Source organism: Tachyglossus aculeatus, chromosome 1, assembly GCF_015852505.1.
Source record: "Tachyglossus aculeatus isolate mTacAcu1 chromosome 1, mTacAcu1.pri, whole genome shotgun sequence".
NCBI lineage: Eukaryota > Metazoa > Chordata > Mammalia > Monotremata > Tachyglossidae > Tachyglossus > Tachyglossus aculeatus.
The window spans coordinates 25259993-25286990 of NC_052066.1; the positions used below are offsets into that span (position 1 = coordinate 25259993).

The 26998-nt window shown below is 44.6% G+C and overlaps 1 protein-coding gene across 3 annotated transcripts in view; it reads right to left on the reverse strand.

Moving 5' to 3' along the window:
• Positions 1-13486: 13486 nt before the first annotated feature.
• PPP2R3A (protein phosphatase 2 regulatory subunit B''alpha) overlaps positions 13487-26998 on the reverse strand; it is a 140192-nt gene continuing 126680 nt past the window's right edge. For all 3 annotated transcript variants that reach the window (XM_038749836.1, XM_038749842.1, XM_038749841.1), the window contains exon 13: positions 13487-13613. In XM_038749836.1, the coding sequence (XP_038605764.1) occupies positions 13487-13613 (127 nt within the window). The remainder of the gene's footprint in view (positions 13614-26998) is intronic.

Here is a 26998-nt window from a genome sequence, read left to right on the forward strand (position 1 = left end):
AGGGAGAGATGCCCCTACTCCCCATTAAGAGTGTGTTAATTGTCAGTATTTTTGGTTTTGTTCTCTGTCTCCCCCTTTTAGACTGTGAGCCCACTGTTGGGTAGGGACTGTCTCTATATGTTGCCAACTTGTACTTCCCAAGCGCTTAGTACAGTGCTCTGCACACAGTAAGCGCTCAAGAAATACGATTGATGATGATGATGATGAGTCAATCCTGTCCCCAGCACAGTCCTCACGGTAGCCACCCCTAAGCTCCCACCTCACAATTTGGCTTCGCGCTCTCCAGCAACTCAAGAAAACATCCCAAATCAGCTACCTGAAAAACCAGTTTTTTTCTCATAATAACAATAATAATAATGGTATTCGTTAAGCACTTACTATGTGGCAAGCACTATTCCAAGCGCTGGGGAAGTGACAAGGTGATCAGGTTGTCCCATGGGGGCTCACAGTCTTAATCCCCATTTTACAGATGAGGTAACTGAGGCCCAGAGAAGTGAAGTGACTCGCCCAAAGTCACACAGCTGACAAGTGGCGGAGCTGGGATTTGAACCCATGACCGCTGACTCCAAAGCCCGGGCTCTTTCCACTGAGCTACGCTGCTTCTCTATGTTTTGTTGTCTGTCTCCCGCTTCTAGACTGTGAGCCCATTGTTGGGTAGGGACTGCCTCTAGATGTTGCCAACTTGTAATTAATAATAATAATAATAATAATAATGGCATTTATTAAGCGCTTACTATGTGCAAAGCACTGTTCTAAGCGCTGGGGTAAGATACAAGGTAATCAAGTTGTCCCACGTGGGGCTCACAGACTTAATCCCCATTTTCCAGCTGAGGGAACTGAGGCCCAGGCAAGTGAAGTGACTTGCCCAAAGTCGCACAGCTGACAAGTGGCGGAGCTGGGATTTGAACCCATGACCTCTGACTCCAAAACCCGAGCTCTTTCCATTGAGCCACGCTGCTTCTCTTGTACTTCCCAAGCGCTTAGTACAGTGCTCTGCACACAGTAAGCGCTCAATACGATTGAATGAATGAATCAGGTTGCCCCACGGGGGGCTCACAGCTTTAATCCCCATTTGACAGATGAGTTAACTGAGGCCCAGAGAACTGTCACACAGCTGACAGTTGGTGAAGCCGGGATTTGAACCCATGACCTCTGACTCTAAAGCCCAGGCTCTTTCCACTGGCAGTTCTGTCATCTGCGTGAAGTGACAAGATTATAAGGTAGCAAAATGTTAGCTAACGAAAGGTTTTACATATCCTGATGAGGAAGTGAAATGAACTTGGAGACATTGGTGCTGGAAGGACAGAAAAAGCTTCAATTATAAATATAAAACATTCAAGGCATTTCTCTCTGATGCTGTCTATCAGATAGCCTTCAAGACATGGGGCATAGCCAGGTAGAGTTACCAAGCGACACAGTAAGCGCTCAATAAATACGATTGAATGAATGAATGAAGCATGATTTGATAATAATGATGAGGAAGTGAAACGAACTTGGTGACATTGGTGCTGGAAGGACAGAAAAAGCTTCAATTATAAATATAAAACATTCAGGGCATTTCTCTCCGATGCTGTCTATCATATAGCCTTCAAGACATTGGGCATAGCCAGGTAGAGTTGCCAAGCAACACAGTAAGCGCTCCATAAATACGATTTAATGAATGAATGAAGCATTATTTAATAATAATAATGATGAGGAAGTGAAACAAAGTTGGTGACATTGGTGCTGGAAGGACAGAAAAAGCTTCAATTATAAATATAAAACATTCAGGGCATCTCTCTCCGATGTTGTATACCAGATAGCCTTCAAGACATTGGGCATAGCCAGGTAGAGTTGCCAAGCAACACAGTAAGCGCTCAATAAATGCGATTGAATGAATGAATGAAGCATGATTTAATAATAATAATGATGAGGAAGTGAAACGAAGTTGGTGACATTGGTGCTGGAAGGACAGAAAAAAGCTTCAATTATAAATATAAAACATTCAGGGCATTTCTCTCCGATGCTGTCTACCAGATAGCCTTCAAGACATTGGGCATAGCCATTCATTCATTCATTCAATCGTATTTATTGAGCGCTTACTGTGTGCAGAGCACTGTACTGAGCGCTTGGGAAGTACAAGTCGGCAACATCTAGGGGCAGTCCCTACCCAACAATGGGCTCACAGTCTAGAAAGGTAGAGTTGCTAAGCAACACAGTAAGCGCTCAGTAAATACGATTGAATCAATGAATGAAGCATGATTTGATAATAATGATGAAGAAGTGAAACGAACTTGGTGACATTGGTGCTGGAAGGACAGAAAAAGCTTCCAATTATAAATATAAAACATTCAGGAACTTAAAAAACGACTTGATCTACCGTAGAAAGGGCCTCATGAATGCACGCGTTAGTTCATTGCCTTATTTCCATTTGCTCCTCTTTATTGCAAAGTTATAAGAAGGGGTCACAAGGAGGGGGAAAAAAAAGTCACCTAATCTTGATTACTATTTTAGGTGACAAGGATTGGTGGGAGGGAAGGAAGGAAGCTAGAGAGGCAGGAAGCTTGTCTTGGCAATGCAGTTTTGGGCAGGGTCTAATACAGTCTCAATAAACGTTTAATGACGACTCCAATAGTTAAAGACTAGAGTATCCTTTTAATGAACAAAAAATGTAATCCCAATTTCATTTGTGGCATTGGCTAAGTGCTTACTGTGGTAGCCTGGGGTAGAGACACTGAGCAGATCAGATGTGTGGCTCAGTGGAAATAATAATAATAATAATAACAGTGGTATTTGTTAATCGTATTGAGCGCTTACTGTGTGCAGAGCACTGTACTAAGTGCTTAAGCGCTTACTATGTGCAAAACACGGTTCTAAGAGCACAGGCTTGGGAGTCAGAGGTCATGGGTTTGAATCCCGGCTTGGCCACTTCTCAGCTGTGTGAACTTGGGCAAGCCACTTAACTTCTCTGGGCCTCAGTTCCCTCATCTGGAAAATGGGGATCAAGCCTGTGAGCCCCCCGTGGGACAACCTGATCACCTAGTATTCCCCCCCCCCAGTACCAGCACTTAGAACAGTGCTTTTTCATTCATTCATTCAATCGTATTTATTGAGCGCTTAGTGTGTGCAGAGCACTGTACTAAGTGTTTGAGAAGTACAAGTCAGCAACATCTAGAGACGGTTCCTACCCAACAACGGGCTCACGGTCTAGAAGGGGGAGACGGACAACAAAACAAAACGTGGACGGGTGTCAAGTCATCAGAATAAAGCTCTTAACAAATACCACTATTATTATTATTATTATTATTATTATTATTATCAGGTACAGATTTGTGAGCCCACTGTTGGGTAGGGACCTTCTCTATATGTTGCCAACTTGTACTTCCCAAGCGCTTAGTGCAGTGCTCTGCACACAGTAAGTGCTCAATAAATACGATTGAATGAATGAATACAAATTTGTGTCATATGGTACTTGCACTCTAAGAAGGATGGAGACCGGAGGTCCTCCCCCTAAGGAAACTGAGGCACAGAGAAATCCAATATTAATGTCTCTCCCCCTCTAGACTGTAAACTCATTGTGGGCAGGGAAATGTGCATGAGAAGCGCACGAGAAGCAGTGTGGCTCAGTGGAAAGAGCACAGGCTGTAGAGTCAGAGGTCATGGGTTCAAATTCCGGCTCCGCCAATTGTCAGCTGTGTGACTTTGGGCAAGTCACTTCACTTCTCTGTGCCTCAGTTATCTCATCTGTAAAATGTGGATTAAGATTGTGAGCCCCAAGTGGGACAACCTGATCACCTTGTATCCCCCCCAGCGCTTAGAATAGTGCTTTGCACATAGAAAGTGCTTAACAAATACCATTATTATTATTATTATTATTATTATTAGCAGATACAGATTTGTGTCATATGGTACTTGTACTCTAAGAGGGATGGAGACTGGAGGTCCTCCCACTAAGGAAACAGGCACCGAGAAATCCAGTATTAATATCTGTCCCCCTCTAGACTGTAAACTCATTGTGGGCAGGGAATGTGGCTGTTATATTGTTCTGTTGTCCTCTCGCAAGCGCTTAGTACAGTGTTCTGCACACAGCGCTCAATAAATACGACTGAAATGACTTGCCCCAAGTCATGCAACAGGCAAAAGTTAGCGCCATGAGCAGCCCCCTGGTCTTCTGATGCCAAGGCTCTTTCCACCAGGCTTTGCTCCTTCTCTAATGTAAAGATTGCTTGCTACCCCTTTCCAAGAAGAGAATGTTTGGAGAAAACAAAGAACAACAATAATAATATTTCATTATGGTATTTTTTTACATCAATAATAATAATAATGGGATTTATTAAGCGCTTACTATGTGCAAAGCACTGTTCTAAGCACTGGGGAGGTTACAAGGTGATCAGGTTGTCCAACGGGGGGGCTCACAGTCTTAATCCCTATTTTACAGATGAGGTAACTGAGGCTCAGAGAAGTTAAGTGATTTGCCCAAGGTCACACAGCAGACGTGGTGGAGCTGGAATTCGAACCCATGACCTCTGACTCCAAAGCCTGGGCTCTTTCCACTGAGCCACGCTGCTTCTCATCAAGTACTTACAAGCCCTGGGGTAGATCCAAATTAATCAGGTTGGACACTGTGAGCCTGTTGTTGGGTAGGGATTGTCCCTATCTGTTGCCGAAATATACTTTCCAAGCGCTCAGTAAGTGCTCAATAAATACGATTGAATGAGTGAATAATAATGATGGCATTTATTAAGCGCTTACTATGTGCGAAGCACTGTTCTAAGCACTGGGGAGGTTACAAGGTGATCAGGTTTTCCCACTGGGGGCTCACAGTCTTAATCCCCATTTTACTGATGTGGGAACTGAGGCCCGGAGAAGTGAAGTGACTTGCCCAAAGTCACACAGCTGACAGTTGGAGGAGCTGGGATTTGAACCCATGACCTCTGACTCCAAAGCCCGGGCTCTTTCCACTGAGCCACGCTGCTTCCCTGTGGTGTAATCCCTGAGAAGCAATCGCTGAGAAGCAGCGTGGCTCAGTGGAAAGAGCCCGGGCTTGGGAGTCAGAGGTCACGGGTTCTAATCCTGGCTCTGCCAATTATCAGTGGTGCTTTGCATATAGTAAGCGCTTAATAAATGCCATTATTATTATTATTATCAGGTGTGTGGCTTTGGGCAAGTCACTTAACTTCTCTATGCCTCAGTTCCTTCATCTGGAAAATGGGGATTAAGACTGTGAGTGAGCCCCATGGGGGACAACCTGATTACCTTGTATCTCCCCCAGCGCTTAGAGACCGCCTCTCTATGTTGCTGACTTGTACTTCCCAAGCGCTTGGTGCAGTGCTCTGCATCATCATCAATCATCGTCGTATTTATTGAGCACTTACTGTGTGCAGAGCACTGTACTAAGCGCTTGGGAAGTACAAGTTGGCAACACACAGAGACAGTCCCTACCCAACAGTGGACTCACAATCTAAAAGGGGGCTCACTCAATAAATATGATTGAATGAATGACTGAGCCCCCTCCTCCCCCTCCCCATCCCCCCCGCCTTACCTCCTTCCCCTCCCCCCAGCACTTGTATATATGTATATATGTTTGTACGTATTTATCACTCTATTTTATTTGTACATATTTATTCTATTTATTTTATTTTGTTAATATGTTTTGTTTTGTCATCTGTCTCCCCCTGCTAGACTGTGAGCCCACTGTTGGGTAGGGACCGTCTCTATATGTTGCCAACTTGGACTTCCCCAGCGCTTAGTACAGTGCTCTGCACACAGTAAGTGCTCAGTAAATACGACTGAATGAGTGAATGCTTGGCACATAGTAAGCGCTTACAAATACCAAAATTTTTATTATTATTATTATTATTATTATTATTATTATTATTATTATTATTATCCCTGTTCCTCTTGGGGCTCACATTCTAAGACGGGAGAACAAGTATCGAATCCTCATTTTCTCTATTTATTTATTTTATTTGTGCATATCTGTTCCATTTATTTTATTTTGTTAGTATGTTTGGTTTTGTTCTCTGTCTCCCCCTTTTATACTGTGAGCCCACTGTTGGGTAGGGACTGTCTCTATATGTTGCCAATTTGCACTTCCCCAGCGCTTAGTACAGTGCTCTGCACACAGTAAGCGCTCAATAAATATGATTGATGATTTTACTGTCGAGGAAAACGAGGCACAGAGAAGTTAAGTGACTTGCCCAAGGTCACACGGTGGGCAGATGGTGAAGCTGGGCTTAGAATTCACGTTTTCCGGCTCTCGGGCCCATGCTTTTTTCCAGTAGGCTACGCTACTTCATTCTCAGCCTTAAATAGGCAATTAAAAATCACCTGTCCACTTGCGTTCTTGGGCACTCAATCACCTCAACTGCTGGAAGGTAGTAGGAGAAGAAAAAGAAGGTGGAAGCAATGTGGCCTAGTGGCAATAAATCATCATCATCATCATCAATCGTATTTATTGAGCGCTTACTGTGTGCAGAGCACTGTACTAAGCGCTTGGGAAGTACAAGTTGGCAACATATAGAGACAGCCCCTACCCAACAGTGGGCTCACAGTCTAAAAGAGCCCACTATTAATAAATACGATTAATAAATACTATTAATAAATACGATTGAATGAATGAATGAATGAATGTTGTCTGTCTCCCCTTTCTAGACTGTGAGCCCACTGTTGGGTAGGGACCGTCTCTAGATGTTGCCAACTTGGACTTCCCAAGCGCTTAGTACAGTGCTCTGCACACAGTAAGTGCTCAATAAATACGATTGAATGAATGAATGAATGAAAGAACAAGGGTCTTAGTTGTCAAAGGAGCTGGGTTCTAATTCCAGCTCTGCTACTTGCTTGCTGTGTGACTTTAGGCAAGTCACTTCACTTAGAAGCAGCGTGGCTCAGGGGAAAGCGCCCGGGCTTGGGAGTCAGAGGTCATGGGTTCCAATCCCGGCTCCGCCATGTGTCTGCTGTGTGATCTTGGGCAAGTCACTTCACTTCTCTGAGCCTCGGTTACTTCATCTGTAAAATGGGGATGAAGACTGTGAGCCCCATGTGGGACAATCTGATCACCTTATATCCTTCCCAGTGCTTAGAACAGTGCTGTCCACATGTTTTGTTGTGTCTCCCCCCTCTAGACTGTGAGCCCGTTGTTGGGTAGGGATCGTCTCTAGACGTTGCCGACTTGTACTTCCCAAGCGCTTAGTACAGTGCTCTGCACACAGTAAGCGCGCAATAAATACAATTGAATGAATGAATGCTTGGCACATAGTAAGCACTTAATAAATGCCATCATCATTATTATTATTATTATTATTTGTTAAGCATTTACTATGTACAAGGCACTGTTCTAAGCGCTGGGGAGGATACAAGGTGATCACATTGTCCCACCTGGGGCTCACAGTCTTCATCCCCATTTTACAGATGAAGTAACTGAGGCTCAGAGAAGTGAAGTAACTTGCCAAAAGTCACACAGCTGGCAATTGGCGCTTAACAAATGCCATCATTATTATTATTATTCTCTCTGCCTCAGTTTCCTCATTTGAAAAATGAGTATTGGCTGTGCGCCTCATGTGGGAAAGGGATGGTGTCTGTCCAGGTCGACTTGTATCTATCCCAGCGGTTGACACACCTTAAGAAATACCATATTGAAGCCCTTTGGTATTTCGAAGTGAATAGAGAAGCAGCATGGCTCAGTGGAAAGAGCCCGGGCTTTGGAGTCAAGAGGTCATGGGTTCAAATCCCAGCTCCGCCACTTGTCAGCTGTGTGACTTTGGGCAAGTCACTTCACTTCTCTGGGCCTCAGTTCCCTCATCTGTAAAATGGGGATGAAGACTGTGAGCCCCACGTGGGACAACCTGATCACCTTGTATCTCCCCCAGCGCTTAGAACAGTGCTTTGCACATAGTAAGCACTTAACAAATACCAACATTATTATTTAGGGAAGGAGGACAGGGGGCCTGTTGAATCTTCCTCCCTCTTCCCTCCTCCTTCCCCCCGACCACTGTACAGTGCCTCCAAACTTCAATCCAATTGGGTTGCATAAATGTAATGGCAGGAGTGATTATTTTCTGCATATTTTTTGCCAATCTCCTGAATTCTTTGTTGCATCACAGAAACTGCGTCCTCAAATTGAGCCCTCGTAACCTTCCTCTGCCAGGTTTTTGAACCTGTCTCATCAATCAATCAATTGTATTTATTGAACACTTACTGTGTGCAGGGCACTGTACTAAGCACCTGGAAGGGAACGATAAAACAATAAAACAGATACATTCCCTACCCACAACGAGCTTACAGTCTGAGGGGGAGACAGGCATTAAATATATACAATTACAGATAGGCACAATAAATGCTGGGGTGGGGAGGGGGCATGAATAAAGGGAGCAAGTCATTGCTGCAGTTTCTTGTTGCTGCCCAGGGTGGTTGTAAATGCCCTTTACATAGAGGACATTTAGAGCCCCCTAAATACCCATTCGAATTGACATTCTCTTCCAAAACTGCATTCTTCGTATTTCCCCTTATTATTTCTACTCTTTCAACTACTTTGTAGAACTAATTTTGAGGAGTCTGTTGAATTTTTCTAATGCTGAATTAAACCTAAAAGCGGGGGTCTGTAGCCAAGTATCTGCTTATTATTATTATCGTTATTATGGCATTTGGTTAAACACTTAATGTTATCTTCCTTTATATCTAAATTTGATCTGTGGCCCTGGGGTTCCAGTTAATCTTTATGTTAACAGCACATGATAGTATTCATTCATTCATTCATTCATTCATTCAATCATATTTATTGAGCACTTACTGTGTGCAGAGCACTGTACTAAGCGCTTGGGAAGTACAAGTTGGCAACATTTATTGAGCACGTACTATGTGCAGAGCACTGTACTAAGCGTTTATTATTATCATCAAGTGCCGTCGAGTCATTTCCAACTCATAGTAACTCTGTGGATATATTTTCTCCAGAATATCCCGTCTTTTGCCATAATCCATAACCTTTCTAACGGCTCTTACCTTATCGTTGGTATGGTTTCTATCCATCTAGTTGCTGGTCTGCCTCTTCCTTATTTTCCCTGGACTTTTTCTAGCATTAGTGTCTTCTCCAGAGAATTAATGCCCCAATTATAATAATAATAATAATAATAATAATGGCATTTATTAAGCGCTTACTATGTGCAAAGCACTGTTCTAAGCGCTGGGTAGGTTACAAGGTGATCAGGTTGTCCCACGGGGGGTTCACAGTCTTAATCCCCATTTTACAGATGAGGGACCTGAGGCCCAGAGAAGTTAAGTGACTTGCCCAAAGTCACACAGCTGACAAGTGGCAGAGCTGGGATTTGAACCCATGACCTCTGACTCCAAAGCCCGGGCTCTTTCCACTGAGCCACGCTGCTTCTCTTATAATAATGATGGCATTTGTTAAGCGCTTACTATGTGCAAAGCACTGTTCTAAGCGCTGGGGGGGATACAAGGTGATCAGGTTGTTCCGCATGGGGCTCACAGTCATCATCCCCATTTTACAGATGAGGTAACTGAGGCTCCAAGAAGTTAAGTGACTTGCCCAAGGTCACACAGCTGACAATTGGCGGAGCCAGGATTTGAACCCATGACCTCTGACTCCAAAGCCCATGCTTTTCCCACTGAGCCACGCTGCCTCAGCGTGGCAGCGCTGGACACTTGGATTATGTGTCCAAAATACGCTAATCTAATTAAGCCCTTTGGGAGAGTACAGTACAATGCTTCAAAACATCCCGTGCCGCAAAAGGCTGAAAAAAAGTAGATTTTCATGAAAAACTGCTGTAAAAAATAAAATGTGCACCCCCCCAACCTCCCTTATCCGTAACACTGGCTTTCAAAGCCCTCTTACAGAATGGTGAGGTTCAATACATCACATAGGTATTCAGCTCTCCTCAAATTACATTTAGAATATTTTAATGTACATTAATATATCTTGTAAAATGAATTTATTTTTCATTTTAGACAATACATACTCAAATCCATTGCAAGAATATCCAGTATGGGGGAAAAACGAAGAGCAGTCTGCAACGAGCTCCGTGGGGTGAATGGGAATCTTTTTTTTTTTTTAACTTTATTTTCTTTTCAAAAAAGGTAGACATGAAGCAAATCAATCATTACAAAGCCATGCCAACACAAAAGTCTTAAAACTATATCGGCAAATCACACACGTTATCCGATCATGTGACAACAGAACAGGTTACAATGAATGGAAAAGATTTGAAACCTTATGTAGAGCTATTAGTTGGTTATTGTCCACACTCATTTTTGGTAGGGTAACAAACACCTTTTTGCATGGAATTAAGGTGTCATAAATAGAACTATCATCAAGTGGAGAATCTGTCAGCATGAGGTTTAGTTTTATGGATTTTTCTGCAGCTTTATTTTTTTTAAAGCGGAAAGTCAAACCCACTACACTACATTAGTTCCATTGGAATACCTTTGCTCTCAGAAATCAAAACAGATTGAACTTTCTTTATCCTTATCAAAAGCGTGATATCTTGGCACTCTACATAATCTATTTAAAAAATACTGCCACGTGGTGGCAGGGCCAAAAAGAGCTGAGTTCCCGATACACGATATCTGCGTTTTTCTAAAGACAAGAGTTTAGACCTGAAGAAAATTTCATTATTACTCTTAGTCATTCTTAAACAGAATGCATTGGCAGTTGCACTTTTTCATTACTTTACAGAATAAAAGGCAAAATTAATCTTCAAAGTATACACCATAAACAAAAGCCAGGAAAAATTAAGGGAGGCAGTCAGAAGGAAGTGAAAGTGAGGTAAAAAGCCCCAATCCAACTCGTATTGCTTTTAAATTCAGAGCTTAATTACAGTTTTATTTTTCCTGAGTCAGCTTAGGAAAAGAACTTGTTAACTAAATGAACTCACATGTCGAAACGTCGATTCGACTTAATTTCTAGAAAAGCCGGGCATTTTTTTTTCCGGCCATACCATGCAAACTCAAAAGCTGCTGCTTTCATCCCCAGGAACATCAGAAAGGGGCAAAAGTCTATAAACTCAATCCTGGAGAACCAGAAAGTATTACACACGTTACCCTCAGTGTCTTCTGTAGCTCTCTCCCACTTAACACATGCATTAGCTCCGAAATGCGGAAACAGGTTGTCGCGGAGAAGTTTTAAGTTAAGCCAAAGGCCGTTTTTCAAGTAGGAGGGTAGGATCCTCAGGTTCTGAAACAGCTGAAAGAACAGGGGAAAGCTGGCTTTGCCTCTGAAGGCAGCTAATTCTTGATAATTTAGGCCCATCTGATGGCCGGTTACTATTCGGACTCTTTCTCCTGTTTTCGTTTTCCTGCTTTTGCCCCCTTTTTGGTACACGTCGCTGCTCATCGGTCCGTCCACCTGAATTTCGGGGAGAGAGGAGGGCAGACAGAGGACCGCAAAGCTCACCTTAGTGAGTTTGGCCGCTTTTTAGAATAATTGCATAGCACGTAGTGAGCGCTTCACAAATACCATAATTATTCATTGTGTATTAGGTCGCTCTCAGAAAGCATTTGGCGGTTGAGAGGTTGAAGATTTTGATGGCAAAGGAGCAGCTTTTGCCTGTCCTTTCCATTGTTCACGTCCTACCAGCCTTTACATTAGAACAGGTAACCAAGAGTCGATTTACTGCAGAATTCCAGCGTTTATGTTGCCTATTTCCACTCTCTGTGTTCCTTCTCTTAAAGGAGGAAAAAATAGTAACCGATAATATAATCATTGACCATTGTACTGTTTCCTGAAAAATTCCTTCCAGTGGTAAATACTTTCACGTGCCTTCGGGGTCCTAGGAAATTGCAAGTTGGTTTTCCTCAAAAGGCCAGTGATAATAATAATAATGACGGTATTTAAGCGCTTACTATGTACCAAGCACTGTTCTAAGCGCTGGGGGGGGATACAAGGTGATCAGGTTGTCCCACATGGGGCTCACAGTTTTAATCCCCATTTTCCAGATGAGGTAACTGAGGCACAGAGAAGTTAAGGGGCTTGCCCAAAGTCACCCAGCTGGCAAGCGGCGGGGCCGGGATTCGAACCCATGACCTCTGGCTCCTAGGCCCGGGCTCTTTCCACTGAGCCACGCTGCTTCAGTAGTATTTGAATGTCTACTTTGGTCAGACTCTCCACTGCTACGGTCACCATCCATGTGTAACATTAATAATACTAATGATGGCATTTATTAAGCACTTACTATGTGCAAAGCACTGTTCTAAGTGCTGGGGGGATACAAGGTGATCAGGTTGTCCCACGTGGGGCTCACAGTCTTAATCCTCATTTTACAGCTGAGGTAACTGAGGCCCAGAGAAGTGTAGTGAGTGGGCAGATGACCTGGGTGGGAAGAGAAATTCTACATTTGGAAAGGAAAAATAACAATCGTTAGTATACTAATTGGGGGAAATAATACATTCACATGGCAGAGGTTTTCATGGATGGCTTTCATTTCTTATCCCTTACCAGGAAGCGAACTGTGGGTGAAGAGATTCTGGATCATCCAGCTTGTTAAATTTCCTATCCAAGGGCTGATTTTCTCTTTCTTTATTCATTCAATTGTAATTATTGAGCGCTTACTGTGTGCAGAGCACTGTACTAAGTGCTTGAAAAGTACAATTTGGCAACATAAAGAGACAGTCCCTACCCAACGACGGGCTCACAGTTTAAAAAGTCCTTACCCCTTCCCTCCACCCCACTCCCCCAGACCTCCGCCCAAAGAAAACAAAACCCTAAATCCTTAGGTTATTTCAATAGAAATTCAACTAGAGTCCAGCCTTTGAGCCAGAATTCTGCCCAGAATTTGACTTTCTTGATTTCAAACCTGTTTCCTTCCTGAAAATTTTCACCAGGGCTCTAGCAGTTGAAAGTCTTTCTTCTTCCTTGAGGGAGGTGGGGGGAGGAAGAAGAATTTCAAAGGAAGGAACTTGAAAATAAAGGTCCGTTGCTCCCAACAGTTGTCTGGGACACCTAGGGATAAAGTGACTTTAGCGGTTTGGCAGCGTTGGCATTAATCATCAACGTACAACAAACAGGAAACAAGGTCTTTGTTAGAGAAGTTATCTTCGAAGAAGGCTTCCAAGGGGTCAAGTAAACTCTGGAGTGCTCATTGATGGACTCTCTTTGTGCCTACTTTTTTAATTTCTACGATTTGGATGTGTCTATTTTCTTTTTTTCACGTGAGCCAGGTCCTCCCGCGAGAGCTGACGGATGATATCCGTGTCTAGACCGATCCCGATAAATGCAATGGGAACAAGAGGCCGGTACAATCCCGATTAGAACGGCTTCAACCGGTGAGAAATGGCAGAGACCCTTTTCAATTCTGTTATTTTCAGGAAATGGGCACCAGGGAAGGAGGAAATCGGAAGGGAGCCCGTCATAAAGTATGCGCAATACCACAGTCATCGCACAAAGCCATTTTAGGTTAACCCAAGGCGAGTACACATCTGTAGAAATGGTAGACTTGGAAGTGCATTATAACAAAACACGGCGTCGTCGCTCTTCACAAGGAAATACCCGTGGCAGCTATTCCTCATCCATTGAGGGGAGCTTGGCAGATTTCTCGGAAAGGTTTGAGGTAACTGGCACATCTCCCTTGTGTCCAAGTTCGGAGGGAGGGGCGGGTTCATCCGTCTCGTCATCTTCCAGAGATCTGGAAGAGCAAAATAGAGTCCGTCTCCGGGTTTGTTTCCAATGGGGCAGCCTAGGAAATATGACCCGCCAATTTTCTCCCGCCCAGGGTACTGTCCGGCTTCAAGCTTCTCATGCTCTCTGCCTTCACTCTCATTCATTCATTCATTCATTCATTGTCGTATTTACTGAGCGCTCACTGTTTGCAGAGACTGCACTAAGCGCTTGGGAGAGTACAGTATAACTGTGATACCAAAGTGAGGAAGGAACTGAGGAAAACTCTTTATAGGCTGTAAGTGCTTTCTATGATCCTTTAGATTGTTTGAGTCCAATCCATAATGGTGTGCTCCAGGCCTGTGTCTTGAACTTTTCATTTCCCTAATTTAGGTGGTGCCTAGGTAATTTAGGTATTATTATTATAATAATATAGTATAATTATTATTACAATAATGATCATACTATATCATTATATCATCTTAATTATTATATAATAATTAATTATATTATATAATTATATTATATAATATGTTATATTATTATATTAATTATTATGCAATAATAATAATAATGACATTTGTTAAGCGCTTACTATGTGCGAAGCACTGTTAATAATAATGATAACATTTATTAAGCGCTTACTATGTGCAAAGCATTGTTCTAAGCGCTGGGGGGATACAAGGTGATCAGGTTGTCCCCTGTGGGGCTCACAGTCTTAATCCCCATTTTGCAGATGAGGGAACTGAGGCTCAAAGAAGTTAAGTGACTAGCCCCTGTCACATAGCTGACAATTGGCGGAGCCGGGATTTGAACCCCTGACCTCTGACTCCAAAGCCTGTACTCTTTCCACTGAGCCATGCTGCTTCTATAATTATGTCAACATCTGTCTCTCCCTCTACACTGTAACCGGCTATGGGTAGGGAAAGTATCTACCAACTCATTTGAATTGTACTCTCCCAAGCGCTTAGTACAGTGCTCTGCGTGCAGTAAGCACTCAAACACCACTGATTGGTTGATATAGGTTATCCCCAGAGCACGTCTTCTCTCCATGTTGTGTCCTCTCTTCTGTCATTCATTCATTCATTCAATCGTAGTTATTGAGCGCTTACTGTGTGCACAGCACTGTACTAAGCGCTTGGGAAGTACAACCTAGGCAACCTGTCTAGAAGGGGGAGACCTGTCATGAAGAGGCGCTCACTGCCACCTGCAGCATTTTGGTCCACGTCGATTTACATACTCTTCTCTTGAGACGCTGACTTATTCACCTCTCCTCATCTTTCCATTCTTTCCCCTTTCAGTAAATAATAATAATAATAATAATAATAATAATAATAATGGTATTTGCTAAGTGCTTACTATGTGCCAAGCACTGTTCTAAGCGCTGGGGGAGATAGAAGGTGATCAGGTTGTCCCACGTGGGGCTCACAGTCTTCATCCCCATTTTACAGATGAGGGAACTGAGGCACAGAGAAGTTAAGTGGAGTGGCTTGCCCAAGGTCACCCAGCTGAGAAGGGGCAGAGCGGGGATTAGAACCCATGTCCTCTGACTCCCAAACCCGTGCTCTTTCCACTAAGCCAAGCCACGCTGCTCCTCTCCCTTTATGTCTCTTCCTTCAGACTGGAAGCCCCTCGAGGGTAGGGTTTGGAACTTTCACCTCGGTTGTTCTCTTCCAGGGGCTTATCGTAAGTCAATCAATCAATCAATCAATCATATTTATTGAGCGCTTACTGTGTGCAGAGCACTGTACTAAGCGCTTGGGAAGTACAAGTTGGCAACACATAGAGACGGTCCCTACCCAACAGCGGGCTCACAGTCTAGAAGGGGGAGACAGAGAACAAAACCAAACATACTAACAAAATAAAATAAACAGAATAGATATGTACAAGTAAAATAAATAGAGTAATAAATCCGTACAAACATATATACATATATACAGGTGCTGTGGGGAAGGGAAGGAGGGGGGGATGGAGAGGGGGAGGAGGGGGAGAGGAAGGAGGGGGCTCAGTCTGGGAAGGCCTCCTGGAGGAGGTGAGCTCTCAGTAGGGCTGGGAGCATGCGGCCAGTGTAAGCTCGTTGTGGGCAGGGGATGTGTCTGTTTTTTGTTATATGGTACTCTCCCAAGCGCTTAGTACAGTGCTCTGCACGCAGTAAGCACTCAATAAATACGATTGAGTGACTCAGTACTATTAATTGATGGATCACGTGGCCCGATTAAGGTTGTCGCAGGGGCGATTTGAAGAACTCTAAGCAGCGTGGCTCAGTGGAAAGAGCCCGGGCTTGGGAGTCAGAGGTCATGGGTTCTAATCCCGACTCGGCCGCTTGTCTGCTGTGTGACCTTGGGCAAGCCACTTAACTTCTCTGTGCCCCAGTTCTCTCATCTGGAAAATGGGGATTAAGACTGTGAGCCCCACGTGGGACAACCTGATTACCTTGTATCTACCCCAGTGCTTAGAACAGTGCTTGGCACGTAGTAAGCGCTTAACAGATACCACCATTATTATTCATTCGACTAGTTTTAAGACCAGCACTCCAAGGCCAAATGGCCCGGAATGAAATGGTGACGTATTTTTTGTTTCTCATGACAAATGTGAGAGGGGAAGACAACCCCTCTTTCAAAATTAGCCAACGGAGACAATCTGCTCCAAGTCAAGCAGTGAGTGGATGGCAGATCTGGATTCTAGCCGTTGTTCCTCTGATTTTCCCAGTTTCCTGTATCAGCGCTTCGGATACCGAGGGAGCTAGCCTTCTCAACACGTTCGCTTATGCCGTGTTTATTTATTTCACTTCTATTTATAGCTGGGTATTTTTAATAAGTACAAAGTTGTCTGGCTAGGGTATAGCTGATGTGTCTATCGCCGATTGAGATTCAGCCTCTAGTTTTCCCCGTCTTTATCTTACTGATTCTGTTTCTGTGCCTCTTTATTTCCATTTCTCTCCATGTCTCTGGGTATCTTCATGTTTTTTTTTTATGGTATCTGTTAAGCGCTTACTCTGCGCTAAGCACTGGGGTAGATTGAAGATAAAGAGGTTGGACACGGTCTCTGTCCACAATCATTTAAGTCATCCCTACCTTTGTGTTTGTGTACCTCTTTTTTTATCCATCGGAGTTTTCTTTCCCGTTCCCCCTTTCCTCACACTTTCCTTTCTGTGTTGTGATGACGATGGTATTTGTTAAGCGCTTACTATGTGTCAAGCACTGTTCTACGTACTGGGGTGGCTAGAAGGTTACCAGATTGGATACAGTCCCTGTCCCACATGAGGTTCACAGTCTTCATCCCCATTTTACAGAGGAGGTGACTGAGGCAAAGAGAAGTGAAGGGACTTGCTCAAGGTCACAGAACAGACAAGTGGTGGAGATGGGATTAGAACCCAGATCCTTCCAACTCCCAGACTTGCGCTCTAACCACTAGGCCTTGCTGTTTCCTGGTACAGTGCCCTCCACCACAGTAAGCCCAGTGCTTAGAACAGTGCTTTGCACATAGTAAATGCTTAATAAATGCCATTATTATTAAGCACTCTATAAATACCACTGATTGATAACTCGTTCAGACAGGAGCAGAATCCTACCAGCAAGGAATTCTGGAGAATGGAATGATTTTATGTGTAAACAGATTCCGTGGCATATAATAATAATAATAATAATAGTAATAATAATATTTTTAAGTGCTTACTGTAGGTCAAGCACTGTTCTAAGTGCTGGGGTAGATGCATGTTAATCAGATTGGACATAGTCCCCGTCCCACTTGGGCTCACAGGAGCAACATGGTAGACTGTGAACCCTTTGCTGGGTAGGGTCCGTCTGTATATGTTGCCAACTTGTACTTCCCAAGCGCTTAGTACAGTGCTCTGCACACAGTAAGCGCTCAATAAATACCATTGAATGAATGAATGAATGTTTGTACGTATTTATTACTCTATTTATTTATTTTACTTGTACATATCTATTCTATTTTGTTTTGTTAATATGTTTTGTTTTGTTCTGTCTCCCCCTTCTAGACTGTGAGCCCACTGTTGGGTGGGGACCATCTCTATATGTTGCCAATTTGTACTTCCCAAGCGCTTAGTACAGTGCTCTGCACACAGTAAGCGCTCAATAAATACGATTGATTGATTGATTGATAGTGTAGAGAAGCAGCGTGGCTCAGCGGAAAGAGCACGGGCTATGGAGTCAGAGGTCATGGGTTCAAATCCCGGCTCCGCCACTTGTCAGCTGTGTGACTCTGGGCAAGTCCCTTCACTTCTCTGGGTCTCAGTTCCCTCATCTGTAAAATGGGGATGAAGACTGTGAGCCCCACGTGGGGCAACCTGATCACCTTGTATCTACCCCAGCGCTTAGAACAGTGCTTGGCACACAGTAAGCACTTAACAAATACCAACATTATTATTATTATTAGTGGGTAGAGCCGGGGCTTGGGAGTCAGAAGGTCATGGGTTCTAATCCTGACTCTGCCACTTGCCTGCTCTGTGGCATTGGACAAGTCACTTTGGTTCCTTGTGCCTCAGTGCCCTCACCTGTAAAATGGGGATTTAGACAGTGAGCCCCACATGGGACAGAGACTGTGTCTAACCCGATTTGCTTGAATCCACCGCAGTGCTTACTACGGTGCCTGGTATAGAGTAAGCAAATACCATAATAATAATAATTATTATTATTAATCATTTTACAGATGAGGCAACTGAGGCACAGAGAAGTTAAGTGACAGCAGACAAATAACGGAGCTGGGATTAGAGCCCAGGTTGTTCTGAATCCCAGGCCCATGCTCTCTCTGCTAGGCCCTGTTTCTCCCCTGACAGATGGATGATATAATAATGATGGCCTTTACTCATTCATTCATTCATTCATTCATTCATTCAATCGTATTTATCGAGCACTTACTGCGTGCAGAGCACTGTACTAAGCGCTTGGGAAGTACAAGCTGGCAACATATAGAGACGGTCCCTACCCAACAGTGGGCTCACAGTCTAGAAGGGGAAGCGCTTACTATGTTAAGTAATGTTACTTTAAAGTAATGTTACTTTATTAAGCGCTTACTATGTGCAAAGTACTGTTCTAAGCACTGGGGAGGTTACAAGGTGATCAGGTTGTCCCACGAGGGGCTCACAGTCTTAATTCCCATTTGACAGATGAGGGAACTGAGGCCCAGAGAAGTTAAATGACTTGCCCAAAGTCACACAGCTGACAAGTGGCGGAGCAGGGATTTGAACCCCTGACCTCTGACTCCAAAGTCCGGGCTCTTTCCACTGAGCCACGCTGCTTCTCTATAATACTATGATATATGCTATGATTGATATATACTATGCCATTGCTCACACTTACACCATACTGACTTGAACCTACAGAGGATTTCTGCCCATTACTAGTGTTTATGTCTCAATCTCCCCACCGAGCCCTACTGAGAGCTCACCTCCTCCAGGAGGCCTTCCCAGACTGAGCCCCTTCCTTCCTCTCCCCCTCGCCCCCCTCTCCATCCCCCCATCTTACCTCCTTCCCTTCCCCACAGCACCTGTATATATGTTTGTACATATTTATTACTCTATTTATTTATTTTACTGTACATATCTATTCTATTTATTTTATTTTGTTAGTATGTTTGGTTTTGTTTTCTGTCTCCCCCTTTTAGACTGTGAGCCCACTGTTGGGTAGGGACCGTCTCTATATGTTGCCAGCTTGTACTTCCCAAGCACTTAGTACAGTGCTCTGCACACGGTAAGCGCTCAATAAATACGATTGATTGATTGATTGACTCTTGGCCCATGTCCTGCCTCTGGCCTGGAATGCCCTCCCTCCTCAAATACGACAGACAATGACTCTCCCTCCCTTCAAAGCCTTATCGAAGGCACATCTCCTCCAAGAAGCCTTCCCTAAGTCCCCCTTTCCTCTTCTCCCACTCCCTTCTGCATCGCCCTGACTTGCTCTCTTTGCTCTTCCCCCTTCTCCCAGCCCCCCAGTACTTATATATATATATATATATATATATATATATATATATATATATATATATATATATATATATCTGCAATTTGATTTATTTGTATTAATGTCTATCTCCCCCGCTTCTAGACTGTGAGTTTGTTGTGGGCAGGGATTTTCACTCTTTATTGTTGTATTATACTCTGCACACGGTAAGCGCTTAATAAATACAACTAAATGAATGAATGAAAGAAATTGCCGATTTATGGTAAGGTGATTTTTCCCGTCTGAGTGATCTTCTGTCAGCAGAGTTAAAGTTGAGGATTTTGCTGGGGTAAGAACGCAGTTGAGAGCTCCTTTGTCGTCATCAGCAACATGAACAGTGGTATTCTGTCAGCTGTGTGACTTTGGGCAAGTCACTTAACTTCTCTGGGCCTCAGTTCCCTCATCTGTAAAATGGGGATGAAGACTGTGAGCCCCCCATGGGGCAACCTGATCACCTTGTAACCTCCCCAGCACTTAGAACAGTGCTTTGCACATAGTAAACGCTTAATAAATGCCATTATTATTATTATTATTATTTATTGAGCACTTGTGTGCAGAGCACCATAATAATAATAATGATGGCATTTATTAAGCGCTTACTATGTGCAAAGCACTGTTCTAAGCGCTGGGGGGATACACGGTAATCAGGTTGTCCCATGTGGGGCTCACAGTCTTCGTCCCCATTTTACAGATGAAGAAACTGAGGCCCAGAGAAGTGAAGTGACTTGCCCAAAGTCACACAGCTGACAAGTGGCGGAGCCTGAATTTGAACCCATGACCTCCAACTCCAGAGTCCGTGCTCTTTCCACCGAGCCATGCTGCTTCTCCACGTACAGAAAAGCAGCATGGCTTAGTGGAAAGAGCCCAGGCTTGGGAGTCAGAGGACGTGGGTTCTAATACCGGCTCTGCCACTTGTCCGCTGTGTGACCTTGGGCAAGCCCTTAAATTTTTTCTGCCTCAGTTACCTCATCTGTAAAATGGGGATTAAAAATATGAGCCCCACGTGGGACAACCTGATTACCCTGTATCCACCCCAGCACTTAGAACAGTGTTTGGTACATAGTAAGCACTTAACAAATATTATTATTATTATTATTATTATTATTATTATATTCTTATTATTATTACCAAGTGCTTCGGAGAGTACAATGCAACAGTTAGTAGACACATTCCCTGCCCAAAATGGGTTTACAGTCTAGAGGGGGAGACGGACATCAATATAAACAATTTGCAATGTATAATCAAAGATATGTACAAAAGTGCTGCTGGGTCTGAGGGTGGAGTGGGAGCATGGGCTTTGGAGTCAGAGGTCATGGGTTCAAGTCCCGGCTCTGCCAATTGTCAGCCGTGTGACTTTGGGCAAGTCATTTAACTTCTCTGTGCCTCAGTTATCTCATCAGTAAAATGGGGATTAAGACTGTGAGCCCCCCTGTGGGACAACCTGATCACCTGGTAACCTCCCCAGTGCTTAGAACAGTGCTTTGCACATAGTAAGAGCTTAATAAATGCCATTATTATTATTATTATTATTATGAAATAAATGCCCAAAGGGCATGGATGACATGAAGTGCAGACTGCAGAGGTGGGTGGCTTTTATGTGTGTAATTATATATTTGTAATGTACTTATTTGTTTATATTAACATCTGTCTCCCCCTCTAGACTATGAGCTCACTGTGGGTATGGAATCTGTGTCTTTGTTATTATATTGTACTCTCCAAAGTGCTTAGTACAGTGCTTTGCACACAGTAAGTGCTCAATAAATGCTACTGAACGAATGAATGAATGTAAGAATGAATGAATCCAAGTACATAGACGAGAGGGAGCTGGGGAAAAGGGGGCTTTAATTGGGGAAGGCTTCTTGGAGGAGATGTGCCCTTAATAAGGTTTTGCAGGTGGGGAAAGTGGTGGTCTGGCATATATGGACTGGGAAGGAATTCCAGGAATTCCATTGAGAGAGGATGTGGGAAAGGGGTCGGCGGAGAAACAGATGGCGGGATTGGGGCCCAGTGCTTGGCTCTTCAGGGAGAGAGAGCGCTCTTGTATTTAATGCGATGTCTGGTTTATGACAGCGGGTAAACTTGTTTGGCATTCATCATCAATCGTATTTATTGGCATTCTCCTATTCCCTTCTGTGTCACCCTTGCCCTTGGATTTGAACCTTTTATTCACCTCTCCCTCAGCCCCACAGCACTTATGTACTTATCTGTAATTCATTTATTTTTATTAATGTCTGTACCCCCCTCTAGACCAAAAGCTCTTTGCGGGCAGGGAACGCATCTACCAATTCTGCTATTATTATACTTTCACGCGTGCTCGGTACAGTGCTCCGCACAAAGTAAGCGCTCAATAAATACAATTGACTGAACGTTCTAACAGCCAATTAACCGCCTGCAGTTGGTGATTAATAGTAATTTGAAACCCTCTCCCCACCCCTTAGCCTTGCGGGTTTTGTTTTTTACTTTTGAGACTGCAAAAATGAATTTCTTTGATTCCAATCTACTCTTTCCCTTTAGGGAACGTATCTACCAACTCTGTTATAACGTACTCCTTCAGTCAGTCAATCAATCAATTGTATTTACTGAGCGCTTACTGTGTGCAGAGCACTGTACTAAGCGCTTGGGAAGTACAAGTTGGCAACATATAGAGACAGTCATCATCATCAATCATATTTATTGAGCACTTACTGTGTGCAGAGCACTGTACTAAGCACTTGGGAAGTACAAGTTGGCAACATATAGAGACAGTCCCTACCCAACAGTGGGCTCACAGTCTAAAAGATAAAGTCATTTAACTTCTCTGAGCCTCAGTTCCCTCATCTGTAAAATGGGGATTAAGACTGTGAGCCCCCCGTGGGACAACCTGCTTACCTTGTATCCCCCTCAGCGCTTAGAACAGTGCTTTGCACATAGTATGCGCTTAACAAATACCATCATTATCATTATTATTATTAAGTCCTTGGGAAAGTTTACTATAGCAATTAACAGACACATTCCCAGCCCCAAGTTGAACTCTCCCAAGATCTTAGTACAGTGCTCTGCACACAGTAAGCGCGCAATAAATATGATTGATTGATTGAGTCCTGTTCAGTCCTTCCTCCCTGCTTGCTGAGGGATTGATCAATCAATCAATCAATCATATTTATTGCACGCTTACTGTGTGCAGAGCACTGTACTAAGCACTTGGGAAGTACAAGGTGGCAACATATAGAGACAGTTGCTTCCCAACAGTGGGCTCACAGTCTAGAAGGGGGAGACAGAGAACAAAACCAAACATATTAACAAAATAAAATAAATAGAATAGAAATGTACAAGTAAAATAAATAGAGTAATAAATATGTACAAACATATATACATATATACAGGTGCTGTGGGGAAGGGAAGGAGGTAAGACGGGGGGATGGAGAGGGGGACAAGGGGGAGAGGAAGGAAGGGGCTCAGTCTGGGAAGGCCTCCTGGAGGAGGTGAGCTCTCAGTAGGGCCTTGAAGGGGGGAAGAGAGCTAGCTTGGCAGATGGACAGAGGGAGGGCATTCCAGGCCAGGGGGATGACGTGGGCCGGGGGTCGACGGCGGGACAGGTGAGAACAAGGCACGGTGAGGAGATTAGCGGCAGAGGAGTGGAGGGTGCGGGCTGGGCTGGAGAAGGAGAGAAGGGAGGTGAGGTAGGAGGGGACGAGGTGATGGACAGCCTTGAAGCCCAGGGTGAGGAGTTTCTGCCTGATGCGCAGGTTGATTGGTAGCCACTGGAGATTTTTGAGGAGGGGAGTAACATGCCCAGAGCATTTCTGGACAAAGACAATCCGGGCAGCAGCGTGAAGTATGGATTGAAGTGGGGAGAGACACGAGGATGGGAGATCAGAGAGAAGGCTGATGCAGTAGTTGATCCTAGGGAGAGCACAGGGAGACTCACGGCTTGGCCCCTGAGCTGGCCTAGATACTAACACAGATACTAACTAACCCCCTTGGCCCCATTTTAATGGTTCCCATAGTCCTCTTGGAGAAGGACAATACCTTCTTGCCTGGCATCAGTGACAGTAAATACCTGTCTACCCTTGGGCTCCTTTTCCTATTAAGTTCTTGCAGATAAGGATCAGCAGCTGTGTCTGTGAGTCTCTTGCCTTTCCCCAATCAATCAATCAATCAATCGTATTTATTGAGCGCTTACTATGTGCAGAGCACTGTACTAAGCGCTTGCCCCTCTCTCTATCGTTGGCATGGAAATTGGGAGAGTTGGGTTTCTGTTCTCCAGCTCTGCCCGAGCTCCACTGTTGATCCTGGGCAAGAATCACACTGTGCCCTCCCTTCTCCAGCTAGAAAAAGGGCTGATATCTGCTTTGGCGTAGCTCCCATATGAGCCGGGAGGAAAAATGAGATGTACATGTGTGTTCCAGTAAGGGGATAAAGAGTTCTCTCTGAACTCTTGGGTTCCGGTTACACACACACAGGCAGTATCTCTTATGACCAGTTTCTTCCAGAATTAGCAGGGTCTAGTTCAGAAGATGTGGGTTCTGTTTCTGAATCCACAGCTGACTCATCCGTATGAACTGGTCTTCACCAGTGGTTTTGAAACTGGTGTTCAGAAACATCAAGGGGGAAGCAATGATAATGATTGTTCTATCAGTGTTTGGCACGTGGGAAGCGCTTAACAAATCCCATCATTATTATTATTAAGCGCTTAGTATTTGCCAGGCACTTTACTAAGCGCTGGAGTGGATGCAAGCAAACCGCGTTGGACGAGGTTCCTGTCCCATATGGCGCTCACAGTCTTGATCCTCATTTTACAGATGTGGTAACAGGCCTAGAGAAGCAAAGTGACTTACCCATGGTCACACAGCAGACGAGTGGTGCAGCTGGGATTAGAACCCAGGTCCTCCCAGGCTCGTGCTCTATCCACTAGGCCACACTGCTTCCCTTGTCCCTAGGCGCTGGGGAGGCCTCCACAGTCTCCTCTGAACATCCTTCTGGTCTCCTGACTGTCCCTAGTCTGTAAACTCCAGGTGGGCAGGGAGCGTGTCTGCCAATTCTGTTGCACTGGGCTCTCCCAAGTGCTCAGTTCAGTGACAGACATACGGTAAGCGCTCAATAAATACCACCGATTGCTTGATTGTCATGCGAGTGGCACACAGCAGCCTTTGTGAACCGGCTGGGCGGGTCTCTCTCACATCCTGAAGCAGCAGTGGCCTAGTGGAAAGAGCATGGACGTTGGAGTCAGAGGATCTGGGTTCTAATCCTGGCTCTGCCACTGGCCCACTGTGTGATCCCGGGCAAGTCATTTTACGTCTCTGAACTTCAGTTTCCTCAACTGGAAAATGGGGACTCATTACCTGCTCTGCCTCGTAGACTGGGAACCCTGTGTGAGACAGGGACTGTTATGGACTTGATTAACTTGTAACTACCTCGGCGCTTAGTACAGTGGCTGGCCTGTTGTAAGCACTTAACACATACCATTATTATTACCCTGGACTCCCGTGCATCCTCAACTCCTTCTGAGGCTTGCCAACTGCCATGTTATTATTATTATTATTATTATTATTATTATTATTATTATTATTATTATGGTATTTATTAAGCGCTTAACTATGTACCAAGCACTGTACTAATGTTTCAAGAAGTAGAGACACTGTGAGTGATGGGAGTCCTCTGGTCACTTGAGAAGCAGTGTGGCCTAGTGGATAGAGAAGTAGCGTGGCTCAGTGGAAAAGAGCCCGGGCTTGGGAGTCAGAGGTCGTGGGTTCTAATCCCTACTCTGCCACTTGTCAGCTGTGTGACTTGGGGCAAGTCACTTCTCTCAGTTCCCTCATCTGTAAAATGGGGATTACAACTGTGAAACCCACGTGGGACAACCTGATTACCTTGTATCCCCCCCAGCGCTTAGAACAGTGCTTGGCACACAGTAAGCACTTAACAAATACCATCATCATTATTATTATCGGGCACAGGCCTGAGGCAGAAGGACCTGGGTTCTAATCCCGACTCTGCCACTTGTCAGCTGTGTGACATTGGGCAAGTCACTTCACTTCTCTGGGCCTCAGTTCCCTCATATGTAAAATGGGGATTATTCATTCATTCATTCAATTGTATTTATTGAGCACTTACTGTGTGCTGAGCACTGTACTAAGTGCTTGGGAAGTACAAATTGGCAACATATAGAGACGGTCCCGACCCAACAATGGGCTCACAGTCTAGAAGGGGGAGACAGATGGCAAAACAAAACACGTGGACAGGTGTCAAGTCATCAGAATAAACAGAAGTAAAGCTAGATGCACATCATTAACAAAATAAATAGAATAGTAAATATGTACAAGTAGAATAAATAGAGTAATACATATGTACAGACATATATACAGGTGCTGTGGGGAGGGGAAGGAGGTAGGGTGGGAGGGATGGGAAGGAGGAGAGGAAAAAGGGGGCTCAGTCTGGGAAGGCCTCCTGAAGGGGGTGAGTTCTCAGTAGGGCTTTGAAGGGAGGAAGAGAGCTAGCTTGGCCGATGGGCAGAGGGAGGCCATTCCAGGCCCGGGGGATGACGTGGGCCGGGGGTCGATGGCGGGACAGGCGAGAGCGAGGTACAGTGAGGAGATTAGTGGTGGAGGAGCGGAGGGTGCGGGCTGGGCTGGAGAAGGAGAGAAGGGAGGTGAGGTAGGAGGGGGCGAGGGGATGGACGGCCTTGAAGCCGAGAGTGAGGAGTTTTTGCCTGATGTGTAGGTTGACTGGTAGCCACTGGAGATGGAGATTTTGAGGAGGGGAGTAACACGCCCAGAGCGTTTCTGCACAAAGATGATCCGGGCAGCAGCGTGAAGTATAGACTGAAGTGGGGAGAGACAGGAGGATGGGAGATCAGAGAGGAGGCTGATGCAGTAATCCAGTTGGGATAGGATGAGAGATTGGACCAGCAAGGTACTGGTTTGGATGGGGAGGAAAGGGTGGATTTTGGCGATGTTGCGGAGGTGAGACCGGCAGGTTTTGGTGACGGATTGGATGTGAGGGGTGAACGAGAGAGCGGAGTCGAGGATGACACCAAGATTGCGGGCTTGTGAGATGGGAAGGATGGTAGTGCCATCTACAGTGACGGGAAAGTCAGGGAGAGGGTGGGGTTTGGGAGGGAAGATAAGGACTTCAGTCTTGGACATAGAGTTTTAGATGGTGGGCAGACATCCAGATGGAGATGTCCTGAAGGCAGGAGGAGATCTGAGCCTGAAGGGAGGGAGAGAGAGCAGGGGCAGAGATGTAGATTTGGGTGTCATCAGCGTAGAGATGATAGTTGAAGCCGTGAGAGCGAATGAGGTCACCAAGGGAGTGAGTGTAGACAGGGAATAGAAGGGGACCGAGAACTGACCCTTGAGGAATTCCTACAGTAAGGTGATGGGAAGGGGAGGAGGAGCCCGCAAAGGAGAATGAGAATGAATGGCTGGAGAGATATGGAGAACCAGGAGAGGACAGAGTATGTCCAAGGTTGGGT